Raw genomic sequence first — 17,334 nt, 5'->3', positions numbered from 1 at the left:
TAGAAACTTTATTTTGGAATGAGGTATCAGATGGTGTGGTAAGTTACCACCTAGTTTTTCACAATACACAGTCCATTTTTCTTCCTCTCAGTTTCACTTCAAGGCCTCTATCATCATCTAAGAAAGGGCTACCTGACTGGTAGTCTGAGGACTGCATGTGGCCCCCAATGGATTAACATGCACCCCCTGGGCTCCCAGTCAGGGCATCCCTACTCTCACTGATCCAAGAGTTCCTGCAGCTGGAGTGTCTGGGCTCCCCCTTCCTTTGCTGGCTTCCAATGCTTGATCCCATTCTGGTAAGTCTGAGGAAGTCCAAAGCCAGGTGATTTGGGGGGATCCAGGGAGTCCATGCAGGGTAGCATGGGGCACTGGCATGGTACAGGAGGGCACATGCTGTTTGGTGGATTAGGAGGGACCCACATAGCACAGTCCTATGGCCCCCACCAGTCAGAGGTTAGACAGTCCTGATCTATGAGACTGCATTTAAATCAGGTTTTCCAAGAGATAAATCCCCCTGCTACAATTGATTCAAAACAGTTCCTTGTCTGGAATACCCACTCTATAAATCAAATGCAACAGCCATTAAAACTGGAGAAAAAGCATTTATAGTGGAGAACCCAGGACCTACAGGACAGTCCATGTAAAAGAAACTAGACAGAGGGTAAACTTTTGGTAACAATTTTAATGAAACCTTGCCTTGGTACTTCCACACGGGAGATAATCAATTTGCTCAGCAACAGGAATTTTTGCACTGGTGAGGGAGGGGAAAAGCTTTTACCTTCTTGGCAACAGTAACCTGCAAAGCAGCAAGAAGTGCTGTCCCTTTTGGAGACGTTTCATGTCCTTTAATTACTGTTACGCTGCCAACATAATAAGGCAATTTATCTTACTAAGCACCTCAATAAAAGAGGTACTATTAAAAAGCCTGCTAGTAAAAAAAGTTCTGAGTGACTTGCTGACTTGACTGCCATGACCGGTGCATTAGCTTGGTAAACTCTTACTAAATTTGATACACAGAGGTGGCACAAACCCATACTGTGTCTGAGAGAGTTCCTGGGATACGGAAGAAACTTTCATCTGTGTAGTAACTCTAAATAATCTGGCCATTTCCGTATTTTCCAAGGTATTTTTAAAAGCTACCCAGGTCTGCCATTTATAAGTTTGACTCAACAGTGTCCCCTAAAATTGTAAGTTTCTACTTTGCAGATTTTTTTTTAAAAGGTACTTCAAATATCACACTCTCCTGACAACAGGGTCTCCAAAAACCAACAAGCTTAATGTTGGGTAGAGCAGTTCTTCCTACATCTTCTAACTTCTCCCGCTCCCCTACCCAAACACAGAGTCCTGAGAAATTGGTCTTCCACTGCCTGTTGTGTGTACTCATGCACCATCATACCTACTGTGTTGGAGAGGTAGGGGTACTGGATAATTTGGATACATTTCTTAGTGTAGTAAAACATCCATGTTCTTTTAAAGTCCTTTAGCTCAATTTTCTGCTTAAAATCTCAGCTCAAGGGGAAAAAAACCTAATTGTTTTCCCATTTGGATTTACTTACAAGTAATTCATCCATACTGGTTTGGCATTTTTCTAAGTTGATTCGCTTTATTGCTACACGTTCTTCTCTGGGTTTGCATAGTGCTGCCTGGACTACTGCTGTAGCTCCACTCCCTGGGGAAGAAAAAGAAAAAAAGAGAGAGAGAGAGAGCTAGAAGAATTGGAATGCACATTTACTAACAGACGCCCCTAAACTTTGTCAGTTTAAGAGACAGGGGCCTCACTGAAGTGTGCCCAAGGCAGTACTGCCCCACTATGCCCTACCTTTCTTGTTCCAGCTCCAACTTCAGCTCCAGCAGTGAGGAGGACAGAGCAGTGGTGGCTGTTTTTTGGCAACAAAAAGGAGGTAACATCTGCCCCAGCAGTAGTGAACCTCTGGCTGCTCCTCCCACACCACATAATGCTGCCACTTCTGTGCTCTCCCCACTGCCTGAGCCAGAAACAAGGAAGGGAAGGTTTGTGTGGGGTATGGAAAGGAGGAAAGAGGCAAGCGGCTGGGGGGAGGGCAAAACAGGAAGGTAAGAGCCCCCGGCTCCATTCTGGGCCCCCTTTAGGAAGCACCTGCACCTTGTGTCTGGTTTGCACACCCATTGTTATGCTACTGTTGAGAATTATTAGGCATAAGATTTAGTGTTAACCAGTCGCTAAGGAAATTGCTGATAACCAGGGAACCGGGTTTTCCATTTGACATGGAAAAACATGGATTTCCTACTCTAACGGAGAAAATTACAGATTTAAAGGAGAAAAGCCCAGGAAACTGGCTTTCCCTTTTCAGGCCAGCAGAGTTCCAGCCTGCAAGGGGCTTCTTCAGGCCGGAGGGAGTGGGACACAGGGTGCAGGGGGCACCACATGCATATGTGTGTGCACATGCACACGTGGCAACTAGGCAGTATGGTAGAGAGCAGTTCCCACAGCTCCCTCCAGATAAGTCTATACGGGTAGAAGCAGGGGCAAGACAACAGGGCACAGGCAACAGTGAGGGGCATTTGCCTCCCCAATTTCTGCACCCACAATGGGGTACAGGGCTGCAGCAGGTGAGGGGCCCCCTGCTACCCGGCAGCAGTGAGGGGCACAACTCTGTGCCACCACCATGCCTCACCTTGGTGGCCATGGCAGCATGGCACTCCCTCCCACACAGAGTCCCTCCCACCAGGTTGTGAAGCTGGAGCTGGTCTAGCCCACCTGCAGCCCCACATCCTGCTGTGGGTGCAGAAATCCCATGACCCCCAGGTTGCCTATACCCACATACTCCCTTCCCTTCCCCCCCACCAATCTACTTCCTCATGCACTGGGGGAGCTGGGGGTGGGGGGGCAGCAGGTCAGGAGTGAGTGGCAGGGCTGGTGGGTGGTGAACTGGAAATGACTGGCAACAGCAGGGGAAGGGCACCAGCATATCAGGGCTACTCAATGCCACAAAGCCACAGTGGGGAGACAGCCACAGCTGGACCTGAACCCTGGTGAGTGAAGGGGGAGAGGGAAGCTCTGATTTTCCATAATAAAAAAAACCAGAAGAATCAAATGCCATGATTTATATGCATTTAGAATTTATTTTATTATAATGATTGAGGCACTGGTAGGCCTCCAAATGGCTTTAAAATTGTAAATATATCAATAAAACAATGTGTTCAACCAATACACACTCACACTCAGTGACATTTTGTTTTAATCACAGAAAAGCACAGATTTGGTGTTTTTAATACAGAATTTGAGATTTTTATCAGAGAATTTGTCACTTTTAAACAAAGAAAACCAGGATCCCTGCCAATGACTCATTTTCAAATGTTTTTTCCAAGCTTTATTTTGTACTAGGTACTTACTATCAACATGTTAATTATCACATTTAAAAAATAAAATTAAAATATATATCAACGTATGCTCAGAGAAAATGGACAAAAATCTGGCCTTTTTTAAAAAAAGGGTTTTTTTGTGAGTTGCATTCAGTTTTTCACCTCCAGTTCCTGCTCTGTATTTTGAACAACTATCTTATTGCACCACAGGTGTCAACCCCAGATCTTGTGGCAGGCTGGTTTCAATTGGAGGAATTTAAACATCCCATTACAAGCATTATTAATGTATTAAAAAAAATACACATACTTTTTAGTAGTTTTTCAACCATCATTTTTCTCTGATGTAGAACTAGCCATGCCTTTTGTCCACGATGCACAATGAAGAGAGAAAAGCCATGCATGTCAAAGCTCCCGCTGTTTAGTATGCTCCTACTTATTCTCATAGACATGAGTAGTCCAGCCAAATGTGCAATATAAGGAGCATGTGACAAACAGGATAATCAGACAAGCGCTACTCAGACAAAGTTTCTATACCGCTCAGGAGTAGGGGAGAAGGTGGGAAGGGCGAAAAAGTTTTAAGTGCTATTTAAGTTAAGCATGGCTGTACTATTCCTAATTTTCAATTATGACACAGCTATATTAAGTAAAGTGAGTCCAGTGGACTTTTGTATGGCAAAATACAGCTTGCAAGCCGGATCTGACCCACCAGGCAATTCCACCCAGCCCCTCCATAAGTCCCGACCCTAGCTGCACCTCTCCAAGTCGGCATCTGCAAGTGTGGCCCTGGTTGCTAAGTAACCACCCCCCACCCCAGCCTGGCCTTGTTCCCCCAGCCCCAAGCCCAGGGGCACTAGAGACAAGAAGCCTCTGCCTTGCCGAACTTGTGCCTGGCCACCCCAAGGCTGTTCCCAGCCTCCCTGCTTGCAAGCCTGGGAATGCAGGCGAGGGCCCCACCAAGCCAGGGCCAGGGACTCCCACTGCAGGAAGAAGGCAGGAACACGGGGAGCCGAGTACAAAGGGGCCAGGCTAAGCTGAGCCTGCTCACTGCTACCATGCGCAGCTTCAGGGACTCTCTCACTCCAGGGACTCCGAGGATTCCCCCACAACACACACACACACACACACGCCACCCCCCCACCATTTCCCCAAACCACTCATACCCTCCCATAGCTCCTCCACACTCCCCTACCAACCAAATACCCACCGCACACAATAGTAAGACTGTGCTTTAAGCTATTCTGCAATTGCCTCTAGATAGAAGAGTAAATGTTTTCGATCCCAGCCTTAAGCAAACACACAAATCAGGACAGAAATATATTTTTTAATAAAAGTTAAAATAAGTTATAGTAGAGGTTTGATTTTTTCAGTATATGATTTGTTGGGGGGGTTTTCTGGTTTCAAGATGGCAACCACCACTCCCAAAAGGAGTACTTTTGGGGTAAGGGGAGGGACTTCCAGTGGCAAAGGTCAAGGGCAGGATTTCTGGTCCCAAGATGGCAACCAGGGGGCAGGGGACCTGTCAGGGGGTGGGGCCATCTTGGCGGCCCTTGACAGCTCACCAAAACTCATTAAGCAGCCCTCCACCCAAAATAATTGCCCACCCCTGTCTAAGAAGATATTTCTCTGAACATTTTGCTTTTATCAACAGGATGAGATGATAACAAAGGTTTGCTCTATCAAAAGCTTACAAGGCCGATTTGTTCCAGAGTGGGCACCTTAGTACTACTGCTTCTAAATTAGTGTGTTCCTTTCTCCTAATAGTCAGGGAGGAAAATTTTGCAATACATGTGCATTTGCAAATTATACAGTATACAGCCCTGAACACTCCCACATGGAATGAGAGCTACATGAATGGACAGCAGGCTAATTTGAAGTATTTCAGTCAGCTACAACCTGTGGAACCACTATTTCAATTTAAATTAGTGATTTCTACCAAATCACTGAACTGAGAGGCTTGTTACATTCCTATTGGCCTGCTCACACATTATGTTCTACTTAGGCTTTGAAATTACCATGTTATAGATGAATACAGTTTGCGAACAAAAAAAAGCCTTTTTTGCTAGGCTCCACAAATGTGGCTTCAGTTACCAGTTGACTTAAGAACAATTGGGGGCTCTCCCCTCCCACATCAGAGAACAGTACTGACAATACCTCATGACTGGTAGTGATTGTCTAGGTTTTAATTGCTATTTGTTTGGTTATTTAGAAGCACTGTTTATATGGTATTGTTCATCTAAATTGCGCTTGAACACAATGCTTTTAGCTCACTGTATCAACCCTGCTACAAAATAAAAACAGAACTAATCAAAAAAAAGAGAGTAAATAAAAGGCACAAGTCAAGGTGTTCTTGCAGCATGTGGTCTTTAGCAAATATTGATGCAACCTGCTCTGTTAACTTGAAAACAGTCTTTAAGCTATTCCAATAAAAGGCATTATCCAGAAAAGGAATTAAGAATAATAAACATTAAAAATAAATATCACCAGAATGGAAAACACTACCCAGCACAAGCCAGTTTTCTAATATTCATCCTAAAATGCTTTCATTAAGTTCTTATTTGATGCACATGAGCAAACTGACTCATGATTTGAGCTACAGTGTGGAAAAGTCACAAATAGAAGTGAAAAACTAGGAAGCTACAAGAACTAACAAGTACTTCCAGACAGCATTCTCTTCTCACATCAGGAGTTTTACACCTTTTGTAAAAATGAGAACTCACCCAGATTTACACCTTTCAAACTGGTACAGGAGCCAAAGCTGAAGTTAAAGGCACACCTAGATGAAAAACTCCACTGACTTTACTGAACCCAGGAATTCATCCCCAGTGTTTCGTTAGGTGCCAACTAAAATTAGCGCCACAGCTAGGCATGAAAACCAGACTTTCTGTTTGTTATCACCCCTCTTCTGGATTAGATTTCATGCCTTTCTAGTCTAAAACTGCTCTAGTAAAAATTACCCGTCATTATATCCATCCAGGCCTTGCTCCCAATTAAATTCACGTGCATGCAATCCCATTGGAACATAAAACTATTTCTCAATTTTCAATATGTGCTTTACTTTAAACAGTAGACTCGAACCCCAAAAGTATAGTTATAGTATAAATAGCCCCTCTTAAGGACTCCCTCTCATTCCGCTCCAATCTAGTGCTCTGTATTAAGCATTAATCAGAAAATGTTTTCTGCTTTGTTTGCAGAACCAGGATGAGATGCAAGTTCTTTAAGACTTGTCCAAGCAAAGTTTAAAAACTACTTGTATCACTGCTTCCATCATGGACTAGAAATACTCACTTTTTCTTTTTGTTTACCAGCTTCTGATCACCTTGACTTATCTTTATGAACAGCAAAACAGAGGAGGGGAAAAATGTCACCCATGATACAGCAACAACTGTAAGCACAGACTAAAATAAAGCAAATCCATCAGCGCCTCTGCTAACCCAATTTCTCTTTCTTCTTGTACCCAAGAGCACAGTACTTTGAAGGCAGAGGTCCACAGCTTGGTATTTAGCTTCTGTATGCCTGTAGTCTGTCTAGCAAGTTCACTTTTAGGTACCTAAATTGAAACAAAATATTTGGTGGGCCGAGGGAATGATTTTAGCCCCTAGTTTGCATGCCTCCTCCTTCCCTTCATTATGCTTATTCTCTCTTCCTTAGGTTTATAAATAAATACATTTAAGCAATAGGTAGGAAGGAAAGAAGGGACACAAAAAAGAAACCTGCAAATGTCCTTTGTGTTACTGCAGATATACAAAAATAAAACATAAATCTGATATGTAGTGACGTAAACAGTCCCTGAAGGACAAGTGCTACAACAGGACTAACCAGCATTTTGGGTAACACAGTAACTAGAGAATTGTCCTGGCATACAGTCAGAAACAGTCAGTTTTGCATATAAAAAAAGACTACAATAACCTATTGTTTGTAAAACCTTGTAAACTTTCCCTAAATTCTTTATACAGCAATCACATGGAAACTATCCTCCAGCAATGAGACTTTATCAGTCATTTTACAAATTAAGCGCAGAATTGTATTTAGCAAACAGCTTTGTCTTCAAGTATGCATTTTGAAGGGTTACAGAAGTGCAACTGGTATGGGGTGAGGGGGAGGGAAGGAGGGGGAGTTGGACACTGAAGTTCTCAACTCTTTAGGAATGAAAAGAGATACACATATCTTTAAAGTGTATCTAAATGTCATGGGTATCTAACATACCACTAAGCTTCAAAATGAACAGACAGACAGATATACAAAAAACGATCAATTATCACATTCACAAGAGCTTGGAAGAAAATCACTTTTTTTCAATAGTCAGAAAAAAAACAGGAAAGTCTGTCTCCCAACTACTAGAGCAGGCATTGCATAAAGAACAGATTCAAGTTGGCAAAGGGTACTCTCACAATTTCAGAATTTCACAGTGAGAGAACCACGTTAGTTCATGTCAATGTACCATGTAATATATGTGGTTAGTCATGTGACCTATTAAAGGTGTTCTGTAACTGGCAGGTCCTCATTCTGAATGCAGGGGAGTAGGATGGGTGACAGCTAGAAGGGGAGAGGGCACCCAAAAAGGCCAAGGGAGGAGAGCTCCATAACTGTGACTGGAAAGCCTAGGACAGACTGGTGCGGAGTTTCCCCCTTTAGGGTTTCTCACTGAGAACAGTGAAATCGTCACCAGTACTACACAGGAGGGCTGTCTCGCTGGTGAGACCTAAGGGAGCTGCCCTAAAAAGCGACTCCAAAACAGCCACAGGCAGCAGCAAGTGGCAAGAGTGACAAGCAGAGCTCTTTAAAGTGCCGGCAGTGTCAGCAAATCCAGCCACAGCGAATAGCCACTCCAGCAGCACTCGCCAAAAGTGGCAGCAGAACAACTGTCACAGAGCAAAAATTTTTTAGCCCACCAGGCAGAGCTCTTTACAGGGCTAGCAGCGGCAGGGATTACCAGTGCCGGGAAGAGCAAGTGATGCCTCGACCCCAGAAGCTGTAGCGAGCATCAGCAACACAAAGCAATGCTCCCCAGAACCAGTGGCAAGCTGGCATAAATTCTTCCCAAATGACCCAAGAAGAAACCCCTTTGCCCCCTCTCCCCCAGACTGGACTGGGTAAGGCCACACAACTCCCCAGGAAAAGGGCAGGAAGAAGGGGCTAATTGCCACTGCAACTCCACAGGGCAGACAAATTTAACGCACATTAAGATATCAACTGTGTGTTAAATATCGCTAAATTATTTAATATTTTAAATAGTTGATAGCGTAGCTTCTTTGACATTTGGGGTTATTAATTTCAAAGTGGAGAATTTTGAAGGGTGAGCATTTGGAATTGTTGTTGTTTGGGGTATTCCGTATTTGGGATATTTACATTTCTAATAGCTGGGCAGTTTAACAGTTGTAGTAGGGGAATGAGACGAGTTAGTGAATTCATTTTTTTTAACATTAGTTATTTATTTACCCACAATAAATCAGGCTATGGTTTAAATTGCTTGCAATGGGGAAGTTGTCTCTCTGGATCTCAGCAGGATAGGTTTTCATCCAGGATTGTGGGTAGTGGCTCAAGCCAAAACGTGGACCCATTCCTTGTTCTACCACCAGGGCACAGCTAAGAATTACAACCCAATAATCCCATTTGCTGACAGGTAAAATTGTTGAGAGACCGACCCAAACACTTAATCTTGGTTGTGGATTTTAGACTAAGAACCATTTCTTTGGTATGAATAGGTTACATAATTTACATATGTTAGAGTCAAGAAGCAGAAGTAGCCATTTCTTTATTCTGTCTTTCTATACTCCGTACCTTTCCCCTTTTCAGGAAGATGAAGAGTTCTTCATCTTTAATTATTCCGTTTTCTGCAGGATAGAAATGTGACTAGAGGGCTATGATAATTAGCCATTATGCACTATTTTATACTGCATGCACTCACTTGTAGCACACCCCCATATATAGTACATACCTTGATTTTAAAGGGGAGCCTGAACAAAAAATAAATCTATCTATCATTGAGGTAAGCGAGTGCCAGCATCTAGGGAGCAGAAACTGCTCCCTAGCCTACTACTGGCCCTATGTGCTGGATGAGAACCACAGACAAACCCAGCACACCAGGTCTGAGACCACGCACTAAGTCTGACCCCGTACATTGACTCTGGAGGAGCATGCCGCATCTGACCCAGTACACTGAATCCAGGACCGCGTGCCAGGTTCATAGCCCCCTGCTAGCTCTGAAGTGGCACGCCAGGTCCAACCAGGCACATAGCCCCAGAGCCAGCATGTGGGGTCCAGACCTGGCATGCTAGATCTGGGGCTATATGCCAGGTTGGATTCAGGGCACTAGTTCCAGCAATGGCTAAACCCCATGCACTGGCTTGATCCAGCATGCAGTTGGATAGGAGAATTCCCCAGGGGTCCAGAAAGTTCATAGCAAAAGGATTACATTCTGGGCAGCGCTCTTCTCTGTGGTTCCCAGAGCTGCAGCAATTAATGCTGCCACCCCCACACCCCGCACGGAGATCCCTTTCCTTGCATATATGCACATCCCAACTTTCTCCATATAGTTTTTGGGGGGAAAGGTGTGATGTATATGCTGGAAAAGATCTGTATGCCTCAAAAGTGGCATCACTTGCAGAAAGCTGCGTTTCAAAAGTTAGCATGGCTCCTAATTCCGTTAAAATACTAGCAGTTTCCTTGCTAGTGCGTGTACACACATACACACACACAAATCCAGTTCTTAAAATGCAGCATTTGTCACGGGTTGAAGCCTACGTAGAAAATGTTCCTACAGTCATTCTAAGATAGGATACAAACTTATCAAAAGGTTCTTTGTTCAGTTTCCAGTCCTTTCCCCACCCACCTTCCAGGTACGAATGCACTCTCTCTCTCTCTCAGATTACTTAGGAATATAGGACTGAAAGGCGCCTTTCTGGGCTATCAAGTCTAGTCCCCTGCATTACTTTTCACAATCACTGGATTCTAAAATATCAAATTCTGGTCATTAAAATTTAGGCTAAACCCTTACACATGTGAAAACTATTTCAGCTGTATAATCTCAACAGAAATGTCATTTAAGATGGATTTCTCCAGATTCACCCAATAAAAATAAATAAATGTCACTTGACATGTTTATTTTGAACAGCTTCACAATAATCAAACAAATGTGAAACAATTCTGATTTATAATGCATGGTATTCTTATTGCAAGTGAATTATTAGACAGGAGAAGAGATCCCAATATGTTTTCATTGTACAGCTTCAAAAGTTTACCACAGTGGTTTAAAAATTATCAACCTGCTGTTCATGTATTTTAATTCTGTATATACCACTGGCTTCTGCAGCTTAACTCTTTAAGAATAAATATTTATAGCACTAACTGGCAAAGCGTCAGTTATTATACTATCCCGCTCCACTCTAGGTCCCTCAACCTCCCCTCCCCCGAGATCTTAAGACTTCCACAGAGAGAATCCCAGGGTAAGTAACTCTGGCCACCCCTGGCATATAAATTACTTGTTCACAACCTCAAAATAATCAAATACAAGTAATCCTACAAAAGCATCTCAAATTAGATTTTTGGAACAGAAATCTTCGACTATGCAAGTGGCAAACTTACAAGAATGTTGCAGACAGCAAAGGGTCTCCCTCTGTTAATCAGCACTTAAAACATATCCTCTCTTTAACACCACAAGAGAAGAATACCAGACCAATCCACACTTCAATATATAGCTGGGATTCTCCTCAGAGCAAGTTAAAAAAAAACATCTGTTACTCTCACCCATCTTTTCTATGTATCTGCTTAATAGTCTTGGAGTTTGTACATGCTGGGATAATTTACAGGCAATATGGTTAAATCACTACAAATCTTAATGCAAACATCTTGTCTGCAATGAAAAGGTGCCTACTTTCCATACTACTTAAGGCAACACAAAATGAACCACTTTTTGCAGTCTTCCATTTCATGTGGTTTTGGCATAAACATAAACTGAACTGAATATAGGTACTAATTCCAGGATGTGGTGAGTTACAGTAATAATTATGCCAATTAATCCCCCCTTGCAGACCAGTCCTTAAGCCCTACCTACACTAGTGTAATATTACTAATACTAGTGTAATAGCTACAAAGGTATTTAAAAAGGTTCTCTCCAGGAGGATGAGGCGGGACCACCACTCTCTTCCTTATTTAAAACAATGTAGTAAAGAAGTTCCCCCTTGTTTTATAGAGGACACAGAAGCATGTTACCACCAATCACAAGAAACAAAAGTGACACTGTCCCAGTTAACAAATCACAAAGATAATCCTAAATAAGGGTGTAGTGAACTCCATGGCAAGAAAGTCACATTGCCATTGTTCATTAAGGAAATGCAATGATCTATTGTTTTTATCATGAATTTCTTGGCACTCAAATTCTTATTTTGCTTTATGCTCTGTTTGGATTGTAATGTTTAGTTTTAACAGATCACATCCTGATGGTATAAAAGGTACCTTCAGAAGAAAGAAGCTGTACAGATTTTATTGACACAACTTTCAATTTTATTGACATAACTATATTAACAGTGCCCAGTTAAGCACTCAAGAGTCAGGAAATATCATAAAATGACATATGCAATCTTAGTTCTGCCCCCACCTTGGAGTACAGCCTCCCCACATATTATTTATATGTTCAAAACCTATTGCTCAGACAGTGAATACATCTTCTGTAACCTTAGATGTGCAGCATCTTATAGTTCAATTATACTGCAAGGGCACTGACTTGTAGATTACACAGGTAGCACTTCCATATCATAGTGCAGATTAAGCATAAAAACAGCACTAGCATAGATGGCTGGATTCAGCCCAGTTTCATATTAATTGACTCATTTCTCTACATTACATTTAATGCATTCTTACTAGCTGAAGGAGGAGCAAACACCATAACTGAACGGCTAAGTTATTAAAACTAATTTAGTAAAAAGAATTTACATAGAAAGCTCAGGCACATTTAAACATTAAGATAATCTTAGTTTTGTAATGCGTCTTTTATTTATATCTAAATGCAGAGTGTGCATTTTAATTTTAAAAGATCCCATGCTGTTTAGAATTGAGCTCACAATCTTATAAACTCATCAAATACATTTTAAAATTTACAATCTGTTGTATTTGAATTGGCTGCACCTGTTCCCCCACCCAAATTTCACTGGTCTAGGTCCAGCTCTATAGTCAGAACTAAGGCTGCAGACCTGCACTTAAATGCTCACAATTTGTTTTTTTAATCATTGGGGGGGGGAAGGGGGGGTGTTAAATACCCATGTCTGAAATTCTTCAGATGAGATGACATTCAGGTAAAGCATTTTCCACGTATCAGCCACAGACCTGCAGAATGGGATAAAAATACTTCCACCTTCTGACAGAGACAAATCCAGAGAGGCTGCCCAAGCCCAGGCCCAGGCCAGGACAGCAACAGCAGCAAGTGGGTTCCCATTGCCTACCTGGTCCCCCCAGGTGTTCCCCGCCAGCCCAGGAGCAGATGTGGGGGCATGGAACCCCTCCCACCACCACTGCTGTCACAGTGCCAGCCTCTGCAGAGCCCAGCTGGAGCTGGGCAGAAGTGACTCTGGAATGCCCCTTGACCCCCAGACAATGGGGACAGTGGCAAGGACAGGAGAGATGTGTGGAGAACAGGGGTGACTGGTACCTCCTGAATCAGGGGGCAGGCCCAGAGGCAGGCCAAAAGCCCCATATCCACTCCTATACTTCTGTGCCACGGCTTAGTGCCCCCCCCACACACACACATGCTGCCACACAGCAAAAAAACTGCCCCACTTTCAGAGGCCAGTCTCAGGGAGGGAATGTTTCCCCCACCAGTTGCCTGTGGGGAAGAAAAAAGGGAAGCAGAAGGGATGTGCTCCTAAGAAGGGAGAGGAAGAGTTATTTTGCCTGCTTCAGAGACTTAAAAGTCCCCCCCTGCTGCTCCTACAGCATGATCTGCCCACCCCAATGTGGGATGGGGTAAAGGGGAGGAAGGTTGGGAGCAAGTAGAGCTCCTCCTATAGTGTCAGCCACTCCTCCCCCGCCCACTCTCCCCTTAGCTGCTTCAGTCTTCTAACGCTTAGGGAACAGACACATCAATATAATCTGCATCTCCATGCAGTCATAAAAAATCTTTATCAAAAAGTAAATGCAACTCCAATATTTAGGATTCTTTTAAGTTAAAATCATCTAGACTAATAACTCAGAAACAAATCTGTCAGCCAAGTGAAACTCATTGATCTAAAAATCTCCCAGCTACCAAAAGGAATAATTCATCTAATTTTCAAGTCCTACCATATTTGGGTTTGCTCCTTCTAGGTCTATTTTTCCCTTAAGTGAACCATAGGTACATAAAAATATTCTACCTATATCTAACAACAGACTATTGGCAAAAAGTGAATTTTGGTTTGGAGAGCTTCATTTTTTGAGAAGTTTGCCATGGATTGTACTATGGGGTTCTGCTTCCTACACCGGTCAGCTTTGCTGGCACAAATCAAAAACAGCTTTTGCAATACGTATGTTTATTTTCTAGAATGTGACCAAATAAATGCCAATGTTTTGTTGACTGATCACCACAAGACCAATTTGTCTTCTCTAAATTTTTAGCTATGTGTCAGAACATTTCAGAGTTCTAGACGATGACAGCAAGACAATTCTATAACGAAGTTATTTGTACTTTCTCTGTATGTGAATGCAGGAAGCCTTTCAGTTTATATCAACAGGAGGAACAAGAAGTGTTATTAATATATAATCTCAAAGGAATGACAATACTTAACTAAGTACTAGTCCAGTCCCTTCCCTTACCCTTTACAACAATCACTGCTTTTCATACTAACATTGAAAGAAATTTGCAACATTTCTTAAATCACAGAATTAAGAAAGAATTTGCAACTTTTACAAACTTTAACAACTTACCTCACCATATGCAATTTATAAATAGGAGTTGTGGGGATAGAAGAAGTGCTAAGGTAATTTAAAGCCCATGGCTTTAACTGGAACAGAACCCACAAGTTTTAACTTCAAGTCACTTATCTTTGCTATCCATCTTAGTATTTCTGATTTTATACCAAGCTGCACTCCAATCCAGTGCATGAAAACCTTGAGAGTTCAGAAGAAAAGCTATGAAACAGATGAGATGACATTCAGTTACAGCACAGTAAATACTCCAAATGTGTTCACAGCAAGCACAAGAAAGGACTCAGAAATTGGAATCTAACAGATTACTCCAATAAGAAACTCTCCTTTTTGCATCTTGGATAGGTTAGAAGTATACACCTATGGGAAATGGGAAATAACTTGCAGAGCACCTCCTTAGGTGTTGAATGAATGCTTGGGTATGCATTACTGACATAATCACTCTCCATGCATTTTTCATGCTGCCAAACCAGACAGTTTAAAAAAAAAAAAAAAAAAGCAGTTTTTCATTACAAAAACCAGGAATTAAAAGGATTTTTGTCTTCATGTCTGCAATGCAGCCTTCTCAGTGTGGATGCAGTTGAAACGGATGCCTCTCAAAGATAAAAAAAACCAGACCACTGCAGTCATGGTTGTCTACTTCTGTTTCAAATTCCAAGAGCCCACATTAAAAATCAACAGGACTCAGTTTCTTACTCACTCATTCTGCAGTGTCCAGAATCTAATTAAAGCTGCTGCTACTGCTAAAGTAGACTGAGCAAAGGCAGGATTAAATTAATTGCAGAAAAGTAATAGCTTCTTCTTTCATATGACCTTTTAGATATTAATCTATGAACATTGTAATCCTAAATTTGATAACCATTTGTCTGCTTCAGGGATGGCTGCATGGATTGATTTCAGATTGCCATTAAATGATCTAAATCTGCAATCATTCATAATGTGTTGAACCATCTGAAAAATTGCACCAAAATCACAATCTGGACTTTCTTTGATTCTCCATTTATGGAGTAGGTGTCCACATTTTCAGCTTTTTAGCTATGTTCCGCAGATGTTCATGAAAGGTGACTGAAAGTTACATTGAGGTATTCTGCGAACTTGCTCATGTTTAACCTCTTAGAAAGCAATGGCAAGTTTCTGGTCAGTGTGGGCACTGTTTAGATGAAACTACATGACAACAGTTTTCCTCAGATCTGGGTGGAGTCTCCAACATGCAAAATATTCTTCAAATAACTTGGTCGTCTCAAAGATCCGTCTGGATTTCAGCCTAGGTCTTTCTTTGAGTAGCAAGCGTCAAGTCATTGGCATAGCTGAATTTCTGGCTGGTGGTTACAGGAAGACCACTTATGTATACATTAAAAAGTGCTGGTGCAAGCACTGATCCTTGTGGGAGACCATTATTTAGCAGACCGGTCCTGCTGTTTCCTAGGTGGACACAATATTATTGGTTAGACAGAAGTCCTGATAAAAGGCTCAGGGTCTACTGGCACCTGATGACTTGACACATTCAGCAGGCGGCCATCTCACCATAAAGTATCATAAACTTGATAAATCATAAAGACAGCTCCAGTGATCTCTTTGTGCTAATATCCAGCTTCAATATACATAGTGAGCACCAGCACTTGGTCACAAATGCTGCATCCAGGGCAAAAGCCAGTCTGTTCAACTGGTATGACCTTCTCAAAGATGGAGGACATGTGAACCAGTAGCATTTTTTGATAAGTTTATACATCGTACAAGGCAAGGATATAGGGCAGAAGTTTTCTGGGTCTGTGGTTGATTTTCAGGGTTTAGGAATAGGAATGCCTTTGCTTGTTGCCATATCTTGGGAATTTTGCTTGTAGACATTATGTTGGAGAAGAGTGGCCAACCAACAACATCCTTTTTGGTCAAGATGTTTCAAGAACTCAAGGTAGATACCATCTAATCCTGCAGCCTTCCCAGATCTGGTAACTCTTAGGGCTTCAATGAAGGGAGATGGCAAGGACACATTTGGTACACATTCTGTCAGTGACAGACAGGAGTTGAGCCCTTCCTCACTGTTTAGTCTGGCAATCCCTAGGGGTCCTTCCATCCAGGAGCATTTTTGAGGCGATGGAATTTATGGACATATATTGATGGTCTTATTTGGTGGTGGTGCTGCAACTCCTATGTCTCAGGAGACTCCAAGCTTTACAGCTTGAGTGTGTGAAGTCTAACAACTCCATTGCTTCAGTCCATCTTTGCCTTCTGGATTCATTTCGTGAGTTCAAGAGAGTTTTGCCACATCTGGGTTTCCTGAGGCTCTTCCACATTCAGCAGTGTCCAGAAAAAATTTAAAGCTGCTACTGCTAAGGAAGACTGAGCAAAGGCAAGATTAGAGTAACTGCTAAAAAAAAAGTAACAGCTACATGCCTCAAACTGGCTGGGAAGGGATAGAAAAAGAAAAAGGTATCAATAAGTTTGCCAAACTTGCTAGCCAGAGGTAGATCTGAAATTCCCAGAATAAGCATGAGCAAAGGCAGAAGTACCAAGGTTTGAGGATAACATGCTGGAAGGAAGCATACCTCTCCCTCTTCCCTCCATCAGCTCCAATTGGTAAAAAAAGGAGCATCTTTGAAGTTTATACCAAGGTGCAGAGAAACATTCAAGGTTACAAAACTGGTTGTTTCCCTACACATGTGTAGCCAAGAAAGGTCTTAATTTTTGAAGATTTACTCTCTTTAATCTCACCAATGGAAAGAGCCACTTTTAGTTAGCATGTTCCCCTTCCAGTCTTTTGCTTGCTCCAAGTATTCTCTTTCCACTGAGATGGAAGTATCTCTCTTTCCAAATGCATAGTTTTTTGGACAAAAGCTCTCCCCATTTGTTCCACTAATATTTAAAACAAGTTTTTGAAAAGTTGTAAGAAATACAGTGACAAAGTAGTTACCAGTGCAGTTAGTTTGTGTTTTTATTGCTTCAATCTGTAGTCCTTTATCCACATTCTTCTAGAGCTGAAGGAGATTGAAGTACTTCCTTGAGGCTGCATGGTTTATAATACACCTCAAGAAACAATGTAGGTAGCCAGAACAATTTAGGTTCTTGAATTTTTGTCAAATGTGAAGGGTGACCACTTGTCAAACA

At 42.1% G+C, this 17,334-nt stretch overlaps 1 protein-coding gene across 4 annotated transcripts in view; it reads right to left on the bottom strand.

The window, feature by feature from the left end:
* The window catches only part of STK39 (serine/threonine kinase 39), a 211,941-nt gene that overhangs the window by 167,113 nt on the left and 27,494 nt on the right, over positions 1–17,334 (bottom strand). For 3 of the 4 annotated variants that reach the window (XM_090045551.1, XM_090045548.1, XM_090045549.1), the window contains exon 2: positions 1,557–1,669. The exons of the other annotated variant lie outside the window; for it this stretch is intronic. In XM_090045551.1, coding sequence (XP_089901677.1) covers positions 1,557–1,669 — 113 coding nt within the window. The remainder of the gene's footprint in view (positions 1–1,556; positions 1,670–17,334) is intronic. 4 annotated transcript variants of the gene reach the window in all.

This window comes from Crocodylus siamensis, chromosome 4 (assembly GCF_052110815.1).
Source record: "Crocodylus siamensis isolate JL-2025a chromosome 4, ASM5211081v1, whole genome shotgun sequence".
Taxonomy (NCBI): Eukaryota; Metazoa; Chordata; order Crocodylia; family Crocodylidae; genus Crocodylus; species Crocodylus siamensis.
The sequence above is the reverse complement of the archived record's forward strand: the minus strand, read 5'-3'. Positions and strand labels throughout refer to the sequence as shown.